General features: G+C 42.1%; 1 protein-coding gene across 1 annotated transcript in view; it reads left to right on the forward strand.

Moving 5' to 3' along the window:
* Window positions 1-4,520: 4,520 nt before the first annotated feature.
* CFB (complement factor B) overlaps window positions 4,521-18,755 on the forward strand; it is a 47,163-nt gene continuing 32,928 nt past the window's right edge. The window contains exons 1-2 of the mRNA XM_072988840.2: window positions 4,521-7,441; window positions 14,656-14,862. Of these exons, the coding sequence (XP_072844941.2) occupies window positions 7,384-7,441; window positions 14,656-14,862 (265 nt within the window). The 5' untranslated portion in view covers window positions 4,521-7,383. The remainder of the gene's footprint in view (window positions 7,442-14,655; window positions 14,863-18,755) is intronic.

Below are 18,755 nucleotides of genomic sequence, written 5' to 3' on the forward strand. Positions count from 1 at the left end.
AATATTTGCAGAAATACAGGCAAAAAAATTACAAAATATTGAAGTAGAAAACAATAGAGAGAAATTTAATATATTTGAAAAAATGACTACAGTGGTGCCTCTCTAGACGATGATAATCCGTTCCACTGAAATCGCTGTTTAGTGAAATCATTGTCTAGCGAAAAGCATTTCCCCGTTGAAATGCATTGAAACCTGTTTAATGAATTCCAATGGGGAAGAATTGTCGTTGTCTAGCGAAGATCGGCCATAGGAAAGCCACTTTGCGAACCGCAAATCAGCTGTTTAAATCGCTGTCTTGCGAAGCTTAGGTCCCGAAAACAACTGTTTGCGAGCGCGGAGGGAGCTGTCAAAATCGTCGTCTAGCGAAAATCAGTTTGCGAAGCAGGGACCAAACATTGTCCAGCGAAATTCCCCCATAGGAATCACTGTTTTGCGAATCGCTATAGCGACCACAAAAAGCCAATGTCTAGCGAAAAAACCCATGCGGGGTAACTGTCTAGCGAGGCACTGCTGTATTTCGAATTTAGTAGTAAGAATTCATGATTCTTAGCCAGAGTCACACAACAACAAAAAAGCTAAGAAATTAATTGGGGTAGTTAAGGGTGAAAACAGTAAGAATTGTAACTTAACAGAAGAAAGAATGGGTGTAATTTATTTATTTATTTATTTTATATCCAGCCTATCTGGTTGGTTAAGACCACTCTTATACATTTGTTTTCCTTAAGTTGTATGCAGGTTAAAAACTTTCATTGGATAAAATTAGATTATATATAGGAAAAAAGGTTAGGAATAAATTGCAACACATTAATAGGGATTTCATGGAACATGTTTTTAGAGAGGAAGAGGTAGAAGACATTATCAATAAGTTAAAAGTAGAGGAGATTCGCAGGCTAGATTGATTAGGACCAGTGTAGTAAAACATTTTAAAAGATGTTGGTTCAAAAATTGAAGTCTTTTTTAAATAAAATATTGGAGGCAGAAAACATTCCATTATAGGAGAAATAATCTTCAGTATTATTCATTCCAAAGCCTAATAAAGATCTAACAGCGCCTTGTGCTTATAGATCTATGTCCTTGGTAAACCAAAATGCAAAAAAAAAAAAGTTACAGCAATATTAGCAAACAGAGTGAATAATCTTATTGCTAAGGACATTAAAGTGGATCAAAGTGGTTTTATAGTAGGGAGACAGATGGCAGATTTGACTAGAAGATATTAAATGCAACAGATGCTACAGCTAAACTTAAAATAGCATAAGATATTTTAAAAGCCTTTGATTGTGTGGAGTGGTCAACAATAAATATGTTGATAGAGCTATTAGAATTTGGAGCATGATTTAAAGGTATAGTAAATCAATTATATTCAGAAAATTTTTAAATGAAGATAGTGAATGACAGCTCAACAGAGCAATTTTCCCTAGACCGAGGTATTAAAAAAGGAGGCCAATTTTTAAAGAGTGGATTATCATGGTTTTGGCAGAATAACAGTATTTAAAATTATATTTTTTGTTTGTAAAATGATGTTGTGCAGTCAAATAAATTCTGTACCCAGATACAGTATTATATTACAACCCAACAATTCAGTATGGGTAAAATCAGAGTTTCAATAAATTGTCAAATATTTTCTTTAAACAAGATAAGAGCATTATTTTAAAAAATTAGAAAATTCTTTCCTTAAGAATATGGTACCAATTTAGAATAAGTACAGGAAAATATTAAACTCACTAATTTCACCCTTATATCCAGTTACAGATTTAGAGAGGTTTGAGAGAAAGATTGGAGAGAATTTGAGAGAAAGATTGGGCAAAATATTGAGGAATAAACAAGTTATTAAGTTAAAGGATTGGTTGGAGAAGTTAAATAACAGGGAAAAGATAAAGGCAGAATTAGAAATGGGAAATTAACTTGGTTTAGTCTAATCCAATTAGAACAATGGACTAAGGAGTGGACTTCGGTCTAGATGGGCCGGGTATAAATTTAATAAATAAAATAAATAAATAAACAAAGAAAAATTAAAAATGTAGCGGCTACACTAAATTTGAAGAGTAGTAGTACAAAAGCAAAGACAATATGTGGATGAGAGAGATAATAAGTAAAATTTATAAAATATTAAAACAAGTGGAGGATCAATATGATGTCCCTAAAGTACCATGGGAAACAGAGGAGAAAATCCAGAAATGGCATATCTGGCCATGAATTTCCTTTAAAACTGCTTTCAAAAAATACATTATATTTTCACCTCCCTGGCCATCACCAAAAACCCAGACCTCTAGATTCAGGACTGAATCCAGAAGCATTGCCTCAGTATGAACCCAAGTCTCCATTTCCTATTTCCTGATTTGCCTTTCAGTCGTCAAGGAGCAGCTCCGTCTTATCCGAATGAAGTTTCAATTTTATCCAGTCCATTGCTAACACCATATGGTTTTGAACCAGAACAGATTCCTTTGGTTTCGAGGCAAAGGAGAGATATGAGTTGGGTATTGTTAGCATATTAGCTGTACAGACCCTAATCCCGACCCGGACACACAGCTCCAGATAACCTGGTGTTAAATAGCCCAAGAGACAAGGTAGAAGTCTGAAGAACATCACAGGCCAGCAGCCATATTGTCTTAAAGGAAGGCCCCCAGTACCAGGTTCTATAATTGTACTTCCAGGAAGAATTGGAGCCACCACAGTAGGTAAATATTTCCCAAATATGTCATCTGGATTCTCTACCCCTCTCGCCCTCCCCCCATGTGTGTGTGTTCAGTCGTTTAGTCGTGTCCGACTCTTCGTGACCCCATGGACCAGAGCACGCCAGGCCCTCCTATCTTCCACTGCCTCCCCCATGTGTAAAGAGTAGTAATCTCATTCAGTATTGGATGTGGGCGAGCACAAATACAAAGCAAAAATAGACCGCCTCATTGCACATAAAGCACCCTCTGGACAGTTTACAATTTACTTAGTCAGGCTACACATGCTCCCCCCCTCAAAGCTGGATACTCAATTTATCGACCTCGGAAAGTTGGATGTCTGAGTCAACCTTGAGCCAGCTACCTGAGCCCGTTGGAATCAAAACTCAGGTTGGGAGCAGAGAGTCCTGACTGCAGTATTGCAGTTTAACCGCTGTGCCACAAGGCTCCTATGCAGTACAGCACAGAAACAGAGAAGCCGTTTAGTGATAGACTACCCACTCTCAGCCTGTGCTAGGGAACAATCCTGGCTGGGAGCAGAAGAGGACAACTTTTAGGGTTGACGCTGCAGCTGTATGGCCTGCTAGGGACCTGATTTCTTTTCAGCTAAGGACTCCCAGCTTATAGTGAATGTCCTCCACAATAATGCTCTTCCGCAGTGTTTTGCTGTCCTCTTTCAGCTGCCTATGAGGTTGTGGGCAGAGTCATGGTCAGAAGCCAATCTGTGTGCGTCTCTCAATTTGGTTTCGGAGAATGTTGTTGACGGTCTCGCTGTTCAAACATGGATGGGGACTTTGGACCCCTCTGGATCAGAAACGGCGCAGCGATGAGAAGCGCATGGCGCTGGGAGCGCCAAACGAGGAGCCTCCACCTCCCTTGCTTCTTCCAAACTTTGACCCTGTTCTTGAGCACCATTGCAAATTCCCCAAGCCATAAATGTAAGTTTTAACGCACACGACAAGCAAAGTCAATTTAGAACGATGGCAGGAAAACAGAAGAAGATTCACAATTGGAGGAAATGAATGACCTTCGATGACATTCCGCTTGGCATTCCAGCAAACCTTAAAGCTTTTTATTGATCTGAGACTCATTAATACAAATAATCTTGTTTATAACAGTAAGATACTGGGGCCACATAGATTATCAGATTTTTTTTCAGAGGTGGGGTGCCAGTAGCTGGAACACTGCGATCTCACCTCCAGGCTTGCATGAAATAAAACCAATAAGGAGTCCTGTGACCTTTTAAAGGTGAGCATGTTTCTTACAGCATGTAAGAAACATGAATGGAATACGTGGAATGATATATGGAATTTCTAGGCCATCTATCTATCTATCTATCTATCTATCTATCTATCTATCTATCTATCTATCTATCTATCTATCTATCTATCTATCTATCTATCTATCTATCTATCTATCTATCTATCTATCTATCTATCTATCTATCTATCTATCTATCTATCTATCTATCTATCTATCTATCTATCTATCTATCTATCTATCTGTCTGTCTGTCTGTCTGTCTGTCTGTCTGTCTGTCTGTCTGTCTGTCTATCTATCTATCTATCTATCTATCTATCTATCTATCTATCTATCTATCTATCTATCTATCTATCTATCTATCTATCTATCTATCTATCAAGCTGGCTGGATAGCTCAGTGTTCATAAATGACCTGGAGACAGAGAAAAGCAGTGAGGTGGCCAAGTTTGCAGATGACACAAAACTTTTCTGGGTGGTGAAGACCAGAAGGGATTGTGAAGAGCTCCAGAAGGATCTCTCCAAACTGGGAGGATGGGCAGCAAAATGGCAAATGCGTTTCAATAGAGGAAAATGTAAAGTAACGCACATTGGGGCGAAAAAAATCAAAACTTTATTTATCAGCTAATGGGTTCTGAGCTGGATCAGGAAAGGGATCCCAGTGTGCTGGTGGACAGCTCGATAAAAGTATCAACTGATACTGGGTTGATACCGTGTTGACACTGGTGGCAGTGAAAAACACCAATAAAACAGCCAACATTATAATGCCATTGTACAAAAGGCTGGTAAGGCTGTGCCTGGAGTATTGCGTACAGTTCTGGTCGCCGCACCTCAAAAAAGACATTGTGGAACTGGAAAAGGTGCAGAAGAGAGCGACTCAAATGATGACTGGGCTGGGGCACCTTCCTTATGAAGAAAGGCTACAGCGTTTGGGGCTCTTTAGTCTAGAGAAAAGGCGCCTGAGGGGGGACATGATTGAGACGTCTAAAATTATGCCGGGGATGGATAAAATGGATAGAGGGAAGTTCTTTTCCTCTCACGCAATATTAGAACCATGGGACATCCACTCTAATTGAGTGTTGGGAAAGTGAGAACAGACCAAAGAAAATATTTATTGACCATGTTGTTAGTCTGTGGAACTCCTTGCCACAGGATGTGGTGATGGCAAGGAGTTCCACAGAGGCCTTTAAAAGGGAATTTGACAGATTTTGGAGGAAAAGTCAGTTGCAGGTTACAAGCCTTGATGGGGATGTACAATCTCCAGGCTTAGAAGGAAGGTACCTCCAAATGCCAGATGCAGGGGACGGGTATCAGGAGACGGGTCTCTAGTGGTTGTGTGTGCTCCCAGAGGCATCTGGTGGGGCTTCTTTGAGATACAGGAAGCTGGACTAGCTGGGCCCTTGGCCTGATCCAGGAGGGCTCTGCTTATGTTCTTATGTTTAGTTAGCCAGAGGCTGTGAATTTGATCCCCCCGTGTGCCTCGTGCAAGTACAATCAGCCTGAGTAACCTTGGGCAAGCTGTACAGTCCTAGGGTAACTGAAGAAGAAGGAAATAGTAAAACATTTCTGAGTACTCACTAGCTCAAAAACCCTGAAAAGAGTCATCATACATCAGAACTGACTTGACAGGATATTATTATTATTATTTACAGAATACATAGTTGAGAGTTATATTAAATTAGAAAATATTGACTATATATATTGTCTAAGGGCAATTGTACATTGTACAATTGGACATTGTACATTTCAGTAAAGCCAATGAATCACACTCTGGAGTCAAATGACAAATCGGTCTTTAGTATTTCGTCACTCAGAAGTGATATTGATCCCAAACTTTGCTGTCTGTTCATCCCAATAAACAACAGCTAATCTCACCATTGTTTTCTTATCATATTTCTAAGAGTTTTGCTCACAGCTGAATGCCTCCTGTCATTCACTAGCTGAACTCCCAGTTGCTTAGTGTAGTAAGTGGCAACTAGATAAGGCCCACTCAATCACTGAGGATTTGGCGAGTCCACTTCTGTGTAAGATGTATTGATTAAAATGGCCTACTCTAAACGCCACTTTCAAGGCTAAGCAACATTGCTTAGGATTTCAGCCAGCGTTCCCTCAGGTGTTGAATGCTACCGGCCTGGAGTCTCTAAAACAGTGGTTCACAACCTTTGGCCCTCTCGGTTTTTTTAGACTTCAGCTTCCAGAGCCTCTGCCCTTTCGACCTATATTGGCCGGGATTTCTGGGAATTCATAGAATCATAGAATTATCGAATAAATGTGTTGGAAGGGGCCTATAAAACCATTGAGTCCAATCCCCCCCCCCCCCCGTTCAAGGCAGGAACACAAATCAAAGCAGATCTGACAGAGGGTTGTCCAACTTTCTCTTAAATGCTTCCAACATTGGCGCGCTCCCTACCACCTCCTGAGGGACTGGAAGTCTTTTAAAAAAACATGTAGCGGATCAACGTATGAGAATGAAACCCACGCCTCTAAAAGTTAAGGCAGAACCTGATAACGTTACTTTCCCAGCCATGCTGGTGAGAGGACTTTTAATCTTTCCAAGCACTGGAGGTAACTCGACAGCGGGGGCAGCTTTTCCAAGGTCTGGCGTGCAATGAGCACAATTGTGTCTGGCACCTCGATTTCTGACTTCTATTTGAGGAACGGGGTGGGGAGGGGTGGGAGGGAAGGGCCGGCGGGCCGGCTAAAGGTTGCCCACCTTTGAACCAACTTCTGCAAGCTATTATTTCTAGTCTGAGGCGCAGCAGTGACTCGGTAGCAATAACCCACAGCTTGCCCGTCTCTCTGCGTGTGTTTTCTCTCCACTTGGCAACCCTTGTTTGCTGATACTGTATTTCTGAAGAACTGAAACTTTGTCCGTGTCATCACCGAACAATAAGCAGTCTTTTGTACTTAAAAGAAAAAAAAAAGACTGAAAGGAAGTCCTGCCAAGTAAACATTGTGGCATGAGGAAAAGCAAACAGTGAGGCGCAAGGGATGGGGTCATGGCAGCCGAACACCCTCCCCTGATCATTCGTGAAGCTGAGCTTATATCTCCTATCCCTGCAAGGGGATGTTACTGATTTAACCCCTGCGCTTCTGACAGAAATTTGTGCATTCTCAAATTCCAAGGTGTCTAAACTGGGAATTTCCCTGCCTAACTTTCTTCTCTTCCTGCCCTCAAGGTCTTTGGGATTCCCCCTGTTTCCTTCCCTCAGGCAGTCTTACATTCCTGTCCACCTGCAGGTCCAAAAAAAAAAAATGATTGCCTTCACCCCGCCCTGGAATTGCTTCACGTACTAAGCCATTTCCCAAAACTCAGCCGTTTCAGTTGGGGTGGGGTTAGCCAAGAGCCGAGGAGTGAAGAGGAAGGCCAAAACTTTTCTCCAGCGCCAGAACAGCCCGGGTGCTCCAGAGCCACTGCAGAAAGGAAAAGCAGACAGGGAAAGAACCGAGCCAGAAATGCAGCCACTTCGCCAGTTTTTCTGCCTCCTCGGTGCCCTTTTGGCGTTTTGTGCAGGTGAGTTAATCTACAGTATCTCAGAGAATAATGTGAGGCACTGCAAGCCGGCTCCAGCAGAGCTAAGCTTTAGTCGGAGATGCCTTGAGGATGAAAAACCCAATATCCTCTTTAGTGCAATGGTAGCAAGAATAAGGTCAAGAAAGTTCACGCAGTATTATAAGCAGTTGCAGATTCCAGAAATGATATCAACAGAGCTACCAAAAAAAAAAAACCATTGGTATAAACAACAGCATATATACTACATTGATATCTAACAGGTATTTAGGTTTTTGGTTAAAGCTTGTATCCGTCATGTAATATTTTGTGCTAGTGTTTCATTGATATGCTTTCCTTAGAATAAGTCCTTCTGGAATCCAGAGTAAAGAGGTGTAAGGTGGCAACCTCGGTTCACATTTGTTAACATTGGGTAAATGAGATGAAATTAATGTGCATTATCACTTAATCGCTGACATGCAATGGTATTAGTATTTGATAGTTTATGTGCAATGATAACTGTCAGATTTCCCTTCATGATTTTTTTCCCTTCTTGTTCCTCTTTTTCCAAGAAATTACGTGTCCCCTTAGCCATTTTGACTCTGGATTCAGCAGCTGTTAAAATAACGTTGTGCCTCATCTGAAACAGTTTTCAAGTTTTTATTTTTTCCTGTATTTTCCCTCCATTATTTTCACAGAATAATCAGATTTTTTAAAATTTTTCCATTTCTGTCCTTTACATTGCTGGTTATCTGACAGAAATATTCCAGTTTTCTGCATTGCATGTTCTGGGATTCCAGTTTTCAATATTCCAGTTTTCTGCATTCCATGTGTTCCGGGATTTCTTGACCTTATTCATTTTCCTTAGCATTTCTTTGTTGGCTACCCTTTCAGTCTGGAAAGTCTTAGCATCCTCAATTAGTTTCAGAAGGGAGAAATTGCATTCAATATGAAAATGTGACATTTGAAACCAAATGTTCACTCCCTAATTCTGGCAACTGAAAACCAGGCACTTGCAAACAGGAGTGTTAACTGTCTCCCAATTATTAAAGATGTTATTGAATTCCTGCATTAGACTACTGATAAGCAAAAACGGAGTGTACATTCCATGTGACAGCAATACACACTTTTTAATGTGCATATATGTATGTGCATACATACATATGGGTATACTGTATATATACTTACAATGACAATAAATTATTATTATTATTATTATTATTATTATTATTATTATTATTATTATTATTATTATTATTATTATTATTATTATTATTATTATTATTATTATTATTATTATTATTATTTATGGGAGCTGTCATTAGCTGTGGCCTAATTGCCTCTGTGCAGAGTTGTGGTGTTTATTATCTGTTGTCAAGTCACCCCGACTTGTGGTGACCCCATAAATGAGCTGCCTCCAAAATGCCTTGTTCTCAACTGCCCTGCTCAGCTCTTGCAAACTGTGGCTTCCCTGATGGAATGAATCTATCTTATATTTAGTCTTCCTCTTTTCCCGCTGCCTTCAACTTTTCTAAACACTATTGTCTTTTCCAGCGTGTCTTGCCTTCTCGTGATTTATATATTGATTTGATTTCAATACCGCCCCACTAATGAGAAGCATTGCATAAAACATACAGTGCTAAATAGTGAATATATAAAAATTAGAACATTAATAAGGTGAGAACAAATGGCGCCAAGGGCAATGATCTGAATGATGACAGGACGGGGAGCGTAAAATGGAAATCAGTTAGGATCAGTGTCGAAAGCCTCCCTAAATACTGATGCCATGCACAGAACACATGTACTTTTTTATGCCATCAGAAGATGGCTTTCAACATCTCCTGCGTGAGGTGGTTTCTGAGTAAGAGTATTTGTAATGGTTGTTGTGGGTTTTTCGGGCTCTTTGGCCGTGTTCTGCAGGTTGTTCTTCCTGATGTTTTGCCAGTCTCTGTGGTCGGCATCTTCAGAGGACTCGAGTAGGAACTCTGTACATGCTCTGTTCCTACTCGAGTCCTCTGAAGATGCCAGCCACAGAGACTGGCGAAACATCAGGAAGAACAACCTTCAGAACATGTCCAAAGAGCCTGAAAAACCCACAACAAGCATTAGATCCCAGCCGTGAAAGCCTTCACAAATACAGTATTTGTAACATTTGAGGTTTTCTAATGTGGGCCATGGGGGACGGTTCTGTTCTGCTTGGGTAGCAAGGGTCTAACTTTTACAACCACTCTTCTTCACTGGGGTTTTTAAACAGCGATTTGTGATCAGATGGGGCTTTGTCACATGGTTTGGTATGCGATGGAAACGGGGTGGCTCACTCCTTTTTCTGCTGACCACAGGACACACTGGCAGTTGTGAACCAGCTTGTCCTCATCCATGCCTAGCTTTACTTTTCTTGGTGGTATTATATGCCCTTATCCATGTTAGTTCAGTTCAGGCATGCTTGATGGACAGGATCAAACCAGAGCAGATCGCTGGCTGTCCCTTTGCTTAAGCCGCTTCACCTTCTAAGTGGTTATTAGGAAATTTAAAGTTCCTCTTGCTTCCCCATGGAGGAGGAAACAGAGGAGAATGCCAAGGCTTGGGTGTTGTCATTTTTTAAATTCATGTATCCCTCCACTGAATTGGTTGATCGGCAAGCCAGTTCAACACTCTATCACATGGAAACACAGTAGGACTATAGCATCTGTGAGGGATCGGTTCCAAGCGCCCCCCCAGATGCTGAGAAGCGGAGGTATAGAAACCCTATCTATAGCATTGTCTCTGGTTCCCTCTTGAGGTTGGTTTTGGTAATACATGTTGGAAATATGTTTTTCAGGGAGGGGAAATTTAATATTTTCAGGTAGTGGATAAGTGAAATCGCAGGTACTAATCCTGTGGATCAGGCAGTCTTACTGTAGTGCAAAAATTTTGCAGCTTTCTCCTGCTCTTCCATGGAGGGGGAGACAGGAGGAGAGAAGGAATGAGATCTTGGTTTTTTTTTTCCCCCCTTTAAAGAGACAAATAAGGGACGTGGTGGTGCTGCGGGCTAAACCACAGAAGCCTGTGCTGCAGGGTCAGAAGACCAAGCAGTCATAAGATCGAATCCACGCGACGGAGTGAGCGCCCGTCGCTTGTCCCAGCTCCTGCCAACCTAGCAGTTTGAAAGCATGCAAATGCGAGTAGATAAATAGGGACCACCTCGGTGGGAAGGTAACAGCGTTCCGTGTCTAAGTCGCACTGGCCATGTGACCACGGAAAGATTGTCTTCGGACAAAACGCTGGCTCTATGGCTTGGAAACGGGGATGAGCACCGCCCCCTAGAGTCGGACATGACTGGACAAAAATTGTCAAGGGGAACCTTTACCTTTACCTTTACTTAAAGAGACAAATGGTCTTAATAGGGTCTCTTGAAGTTCACTGGGGTTTCCTGTCCATAAACCATTGGATCCTTGCACGTGGATGCAAAGATCACCCCCAATGATTTACCAAGTCAAGTTGGAACTGGCTTCCAGTGACCCTAATAAGGCTTTCAAGGTAAGTGAGATATTTAAGGAGTGGTTTTACCAGTTCCAGCTATCCCAGTGACTTTTCATGGCCAGGAAGGGATTCGAACCCAGGTCTCCTTAGTCCTAGTCGATCCACTGCATCACACTGGGTATCTTACATTTCAGAAGGAAGCTTCAAAGCTTGAACATTCTTCCATAGCAATAATCCAATGGAGAAAACTAGAATTGCTGTGGAAAGGTGGTACCTCCTTAATTCCTTTCCTTGGCCCTCTAGTTGGCTATATACAGATGTTATTATGCTTTAAGGAAGGGGCATTTAGCTATGTGAAAGTGCATCTTCCAGTCTGAGGCGGTATAGGACTAGCAGTTCACCGCGAGATGGGAGGCTCTGTTGATGTGCACAGTCAAGTTGCTTCTGACTTGTGGCAACATGATGAATTACTGACCCCCCAAAGATCCTTAATAGCTCAGGTCCTGCAAGCTATATGGCTTCCTTAGTGAGTCAATCCATTTCATGCTAGGTCTTCCTCTTCTCTTACGGCCATAGGAAACGTTGAGTGGATGCTTGCTCTGCCTATATATGTATGCTCGAAGCTTATGCTGCTGTTTAAAAAGAAACAGGATCTCTTTTCTTCTTCTTCATGTTTGTCATGGCACTGATAAAGCGAGACTTCAGCCAGACTTCAGCCTTGTGAGCTTTTTACAGGAAATGATGCCGAATAATCAGAAATTGGATTAACCATTATACGAAGTAGGCTGAACTGCAGGGTCACTGGGAAAAAACAACAACCTGGAACCCCTGCTATTGCCTGGGGATTTCCCGGCATTCAAAATATGTCAATATTGCACCATTTCTCGTCCCTGTATATTTGCATGTGTGCGGTAGATGGTGCAATGCTAAATTCAGATATTGGAAATCCTGGCTCAAATGCCTCCTTAGCTGCAGGACAAGAGACAGGGCTGTTTCTCATGCCACACTTCCTCACCTATGGGCATAAATTTATAAAATAAGGGGCTGTTTGCTTCAGGCCCACATTCCTTAATATAAAAATGGCTGCAATGTTCAAATGAATTGATGGCCAGCTGGATTTATTTATTGCTGAAAGTAGGTGTGCTCAGTCAGGATACCTCTGCTCCTGACTAACGTGTGGACCAGGTTTTGACGCTCAAATTAACTCTGAGGAAGTAATTTACCTCAAATAATGTTCAGGCTCCCACTGCATTTCTTTTGGGGTAAGGTGAGGGAAAGCTATAAGCCCTAGCTAGATGATTATTCCCTCTTACAATTAATAACAGGTGAAGGGGAGACTCATAACTAGTGTGGTATGGTGGATAGAATGACTGGCTAGGACTGAGGGGAGCTGGGTTCCAATCCCCACTAGGCCATGGAAGGCTGGGGGTCTGGAACTGGTAAAACCTGTCTTACATATCTCATATACACTAGGATCTCTGTATCTACAGGGGATTGGTTCTGAGTCTCCCCTCCACAATGGATGCTGACAATCACAGAAAATAGCAAACAGTATACATAGCATGGTGAAAGAAAAAAAAATCCAGAAAAATGTATTTTCACCATGTATTACCAGAACTGGCCACTAGACAGAGCCAGAGACCATTCTATGTATAGGATTCTATAACAACAAGCATACAGTGGCATGGTCTCTGGCTCCATCTAGTGGCCAATTCCAGTAAATACATGGTGAGAATCCATGTTTCTTGTTTTTTCTTTTAATACAGTGGTGCCTCGCTTGACGACGTTAATTCATTCCAGCGAAATTGCTGCAGAGCGAAAACGTTGTCAAACGAAATTAAAAAACCCATTAAAATGCATTGAAAACCGTTCAATGCGTTCCAATGGGCTGAATACCTGCTCATCCAGCAAGATCCTCCATAGGGGCGGCCATTTTTGGTGCCTGTAGTGCGAAAAATCAGTCCTAAAAACAGTGGGGGGGCATTTTCTTCAGCCAGCGGCCATTTTGAAACCCTACAATCAGCTGTTTGCTGATCGTCATAAAGCCAAAATCGGTTCACGAAGCAGGGAACCGATCATCGCACAGCGAAAAGACCCTATTTAAACCATCGTTTTGCGATCGCAAAAGTGATCGCAAAAACATCATCATGAAGCGGATTCATTGTTATATGGGTAATCGTCCAGCGGAGCATGACTTTATTTTTGGACTGCATATAAGTGAAACCATGGATATTGTTCTCATGGATATAGGGATCATGGATATAGGGTACATTGAAAGCCTTATTAGGGTCACCATAAATTGGTTCTGACTGGACGGCACATAACAAAAGGGGAGAACATTAGGCCTGCTTTTTTCTTCATATTCCCTTGACAATAGGAGAAAATGATTCTATTTGGGAGGATCACAGTTTTTCAAATGCAGCCTCCCTCTCCAGAACATGAAGGAACGTTTGTTTCCCTCCCCCCGATGCTTTTGGCACCTGGTTCCAGAGAAAGATCCAGCACATTGGGGGTGGGGGCATGCATCTGAACAAATCCACTTCTCTTCAGCAGATTTGTTTTGGGGTTGTTTTTTGTTTGTTTGTTTGTTTGTTTGTTTTTTGAGTGAGAATTGAAAGCATCTGTCAAGGAAGCTCTGTGGTGAGTATGACTGTCCATTGGGAAGTATGGTAGGGCTAAACAACCCCCTATGCACAACCAAACAGAGACCAGATTATTTATTATTCATTTGACATATATTTAGCCCACCTTTCTCCTTAAAAAGAACCCAAGGCAGCTTACATCATTTAAAAGACAATCTTTAAAAGCTAAAAACAGTAGGTATACAAATGTTTTTTTTAAAAAAGAATGAAACAAGTAGTGTATTATAGTAATAAAACCAATACCAAAACATATTTAAAACGACAGAGCACGACAATCCATTTAAAATCCCCTCTCGAACCATTTCTCAGAAACTCCAAAATCTCACCCTCAAAACCAGAGACTGAAGTGAGAGAAGGCTTAGGTTGTTTTGATGGTAGGAAAAAAGGGCGCTCTGTAAAACCTATTATTTGTACAAAAGTTCCATCTGGCTAAGTCCTTTCTCACTGTAAGTATTATCACCTAGTAATTATTACAGATTAAGCTATTGTGAAAGGAAAAGAAAAAAAGCCAGCCTGGGGGGTTTGTGTGTGTGTGTGCGCGCACGCACGTGCGTGCGTGCGTGCTGTCCAGTCAATTCTAACTTAGGGTGATGCTTCGCAGGGTTTTCTAGGAAGAGAGTCTTCAGAAATGGTTTCCCATTCCCTTCTTTTGGGACATTGCAGCTGGCCCAAGGCCACCCAGGCTGGCTTTTCCCCCAGGAGACCCAGTGGGGGAATCAAACTCCCGACCTCTGGCTGCACAGTCAGAGACCTACCTCACTGAGCCAACCAATCAGCTTTGCACTCATTACGAGACTATAAAAGTAAGCTAGTATAGTAACCCAGGTAGACGAGGACTCGGGAGATATGGGATTGAATCTTTGCTCATCCACAGAAATCCGCAGAGGGTGAGGGATGACCATGGTAAAACCGACCCCTTAAACATTTCCTTTACCTCGAAAGCCCTATTTCGGCTGCTATACGTTGGTTTTAACTTGACCGCATAGAAGATGTAAATAGATAAAGAATTCTTTGCATGGTAGCGGAGCACAGAGTCACCTGGCCAGTGTCCATGCCATCAACCCTAGACCGATGGATCATAATCTTGCCTGTTACGATTTGAACCTTTGAAACTTTTCTATGATGTTTTCCCTGCAGAGGCCATTGATGGAACCTGTGACCCTCGAGAAGCTCAGATCATAGGTGGCGACTACATGGTGCTGGAGAATGGCACGGTGCTGCAATATAAATGCCCGGAGGGACAATATCCGTACCCGACAGAGTTCCGGACTTGCGATTACGGCAGGTGGTGGAATACAATGACAAACGCCTTTGGCAACACTGTCCGTCAAGCCAAGTGCCAAGGTATGAGGGCGGTTCTAGATTCTTAAACAAGAGAGAGTCTGTGTTTCATAGTAGTCTGGAAGCGGTGGTGCAGTGAGCGGAATTTAAACTCTGGACCTCATGGGCTCAGGGGTTAGTACCGTGTTTCCCCCAAAATAAGACAGGGTTTTATATTAATTTTTCCTCCAAAAACAACACATTAGGGCTTATTTTTAGGGGATGTTTTGTTTTTTTCATGTGCAACCCTCTGCATTGATTCAAATACAGTCCTGTCATCTTCTTCTGTTTACTGCACAAGGGCGGAGGGCAGGGTTATTTTTGAGGTAGGGCTTAAATTACGAGCATCCTGAAAAATCCTAGTAGGGCTTATTTTCAGGTTATTTCATATTTTCGGGGAAACAAGGTAGTCCATCAGATTCCATACGTTTCCAAGGGCAGACTGTCTTAATCAGGCCCCACATTCCACAAATGGACCATATATCCATGTGAACACATTTTGGAAGTGATGGGGGCTTGTTACTCATTACATCACACACACACCCCAAATCTTCAATATACCGTGGCATCTCTCTTCTTAGCGTTGTAGGGAAGCTGCTTGCCCGTGTTGTGCTGAAGAGGCTCCAGGTTCTTGCAGACAGAGTCTATCCAGAATCACAGTGTGGATTCCGAGCTAATAGATCCACCACTGACATGGTATTCTCCCTCCGACAGCTGCAGGAGAAATGCAGGGAACAACAACAGCCACTCTTAGTGGCCTTCATAGACCTTACAAAAGCATTTGATCTGGTTAGCAGGGATGGCCTTTTTAAAATACTTCCCAAGATTGGATGTCCACCCTGTCTCCTTAACATCATCAGATCCTTCCATGAGGGAATGAAAGGCACTGTAGTTTTTGACGGCTCAACATCAGACCCCTTTGACATCCGAAGCGGAGTGAAACAGGGCTGTGTCCTCGCACCAACACTTTTTGGGATCTTTTTTGCTGTCATGCTGAAGCATGCCTTTGGAACCGCAACCGAGGGTGTCTATCTCCGGACTAGATCAGACGGAAAGCTGTTTAATCTCTCTAGATTGAGAGCGAAAACCAAAGTCCAACTGAAATGCATGCGGGACTTCCTCTTCGCAGATGATGCAGCCATTGTTGCCCACTCTGCTGAAGACCTCCAACAACTCATAAATCGATTCAGCAAGGCCTGCCAAGACTTCAGCCTGAAGACTTTCAGCCTGAAGAAAACACAAGTCATGGGCCAGGGTGTGGACTCACCTCCTTCTATTACCATCTCCACACAAGAATTGGAGGTTGTTCATGACTTTGTGTACCTGGGCTCAACCATCTCTGACACCCTGTCTCTGGATGTCGAGCTGGATAAACGCATTGGCAAAGCAGCTACCATGTTCTCTAGACCAGTGGTTCTTAACGTGGGCGATAATGCCCCCCAGGGGGCGATTTCATTTTTCAGGGGGGCAGTAGAACGAAAAGGGGCAGTGTGGGGGCGCTGGAGCAGAAGGGGGGCAGTAGGGGGGCGCTGGAGCAGGCCAAACCTGTGAAGATGGCTGCAGCCTTTTTACAGTGTGCATGAATATATATTTTCCTCCAATCTTAATTTAGTTTCAGAGTTTTTGTCTTGAAATTTTTAGTTCCTGCATTGCGGTTTGTTTTTATGCCCTTTTTATATTTCTTTTTGCATCTTAAAATTCGCTTGCAACTAAATCATTAAATATTACTTTTTGGGGGCATTTCATTTTCTTAGAATTGAATTTTTTTTCCAGGGGTCATTGGATTTAAGTGTCATAAATAAATAAATAAATAAATAAATAAATAAATAAATAAATAAATAAATAAATAAATAAATAAATAAGATATCATCACCATGGCGAGGGGGGCGATGATAACTTCCTCAATGGCTCAGGGGGGCGTTTCTTTCAAAAAGGTTAAGAACCACTGCTCTAGACTCACAAAGAGAGTATGGCTCAATAAGAAGCTGACGACACATACGAAGATCCAGGTCTATAGAGCCTGTGTCCTAAGCACACTCCTGTACTGTAGTGAGTCCTGGACCATTTGTGCACGGCAGGAGAGGAAGCTGAACACCTTCCATATGCGTTACCTCCAACGGATTTTTGGTATCACCTGGCAGGACAAAGTTCCAAACAGAGTAGTCCTACAACGAGCTGGAATTTTCAGCATGAACACATTACCGAAACAGCGACGTCTACGTTGGCTTGGGCATGTCGTGAGAATGGCTGATGGTCGGATTCCAAAGGATCTCCTGTATGGAGAATTAGTGCAGGGAAATCGCCCCAGAGGGAGACCACAGCTGCGATACAAGGATATCTGCAAGCGAGATCTGAAGGCCTTAGGAATGGACCTCAACAGATGGGAAACCCTGACATCTGAGCGTTCAGCCTGGAGGCAGGCATTGCATCACGGCCTCTCCCAATTTGAAGAGACCCTTGTCCAGCAGGCTGAGGCAAAGAGGAAGTCACAAAAGCAGCAAAACCAGGGAGCTGGACAGGGGACAGATTGGATTTGTCTTCAGTGTGGAAGAGACTGTCACTCTCAAATCGGCCTCCTCAGCCACACTAGACGCTGTTCCAAGTCCTCCATACAGAGCACGGTACCATAGTCTTTCGAGACTGAAGGATGCCTAACTGTATTTATATTATTTCTATGTCTCCTTTCTCCCATAAAGCAAAGTGAGCAAAGCACTCTCTGGGTGGTTTACAATTTAATTAGGCAGGCCACACATTGTCCACCATCCCCACCGCAGCGAGCTGGGTACTCAAATTACTGGTCTCAAAAGGATGGAAGGCTTGAGTCAACCTTGAGCCGGCTACCTTACACCCATTAGAACTGAATTCAGGTCATGAGCAGAGGCTTGACTACAGGACTGCAGTTTAGCTGCTGTGCCATGAGGCTCTGAGCAGGATTCAAGGCACATCACAATAATTAAAGTGCAAGTGATGTTTTTTTAAAAAAAGAAAACAATAAAGTATCTAATTATTATTATTAATTACTTAATTATTAAATAATTATTACATAAATATGATTTAATTAAAACCCAGTTAAACAATACTACCGTTGTATTACTTTTTAAAAAATATAATCTCTGTTGTTTTTGCTTGGATATTTTAATAGAAGTAACACAAGAGTAGCATTGTTGAATGGGTTTTAATTAAATAATTAAATAATTACTTAGTAATTAAATGTAATTAATTACATTAAATTATAGTAGTGTGTTTTGTTTAAAAAAAAATAACACCAGTAATATCCAAGCAAAAACAACAGAGTGCTGTGGAACTTTGAAGTCTAGCAAGTTTTTTTTTGCCTAAACATCTCTGGATTACAGCTCACTTCATTGGGCTCTGTGCATCTCTGACTGACACAAGTGGGCAACAATCCACAGAAAGGTTATGCCAAACGAAACACTTAGGCTAGTCACTTGTCAACGGAGTACGAAGCGCAAGAGAAATTGCATCAGCAACACTCCTTCTCTGGTGGCTTGGCGGTCACATGACTAGCTTTGTGGACCGATCATGCAACCAGTGAGACGACAGGGAGTAACGATTTTGCCGGAGTGGGAGGGTGACTTATGTGAATTCCCAACCGCTTTGCATTTAGGAGGCAGTGTACTTATTTACTTACAAATCACCAGCAAACTGACAAACATGACTACTTTCAACAACAGTCCTCAGCAGACATTAGGGAGGGGAAAATCTCTGGCCAGTGACAGTCCCATCTGTCATGAAATTACCAAACCTCTTTATAAAGCCATATAAGATGGCTGCTGTCGGTGTTGTTTTGTAATATGAAATTCCACAGATTAACTATATACCAATGCGAAGAGGTTCTTTCTTTTATCTGCCTTGAGTCTTGTTGACCCGGTACCCTAAAAACGGTTGCAGCTTTGGCA

The sequence above is a fragment of the Pogona vitticeps genome, chromosome 2 (assembly GCF_051106095.1).
Source record: "Pogona vitticeps strain Pit_001003342236 chromosome 2, PviZW2.1, whole genome shotgun sequence".
Lineage (NCBI taxonomy): Eukaryota > Metazoa > Chordata > Lepidosauria > Squamata > Agamidae > Pogona > Pogona vitticeps.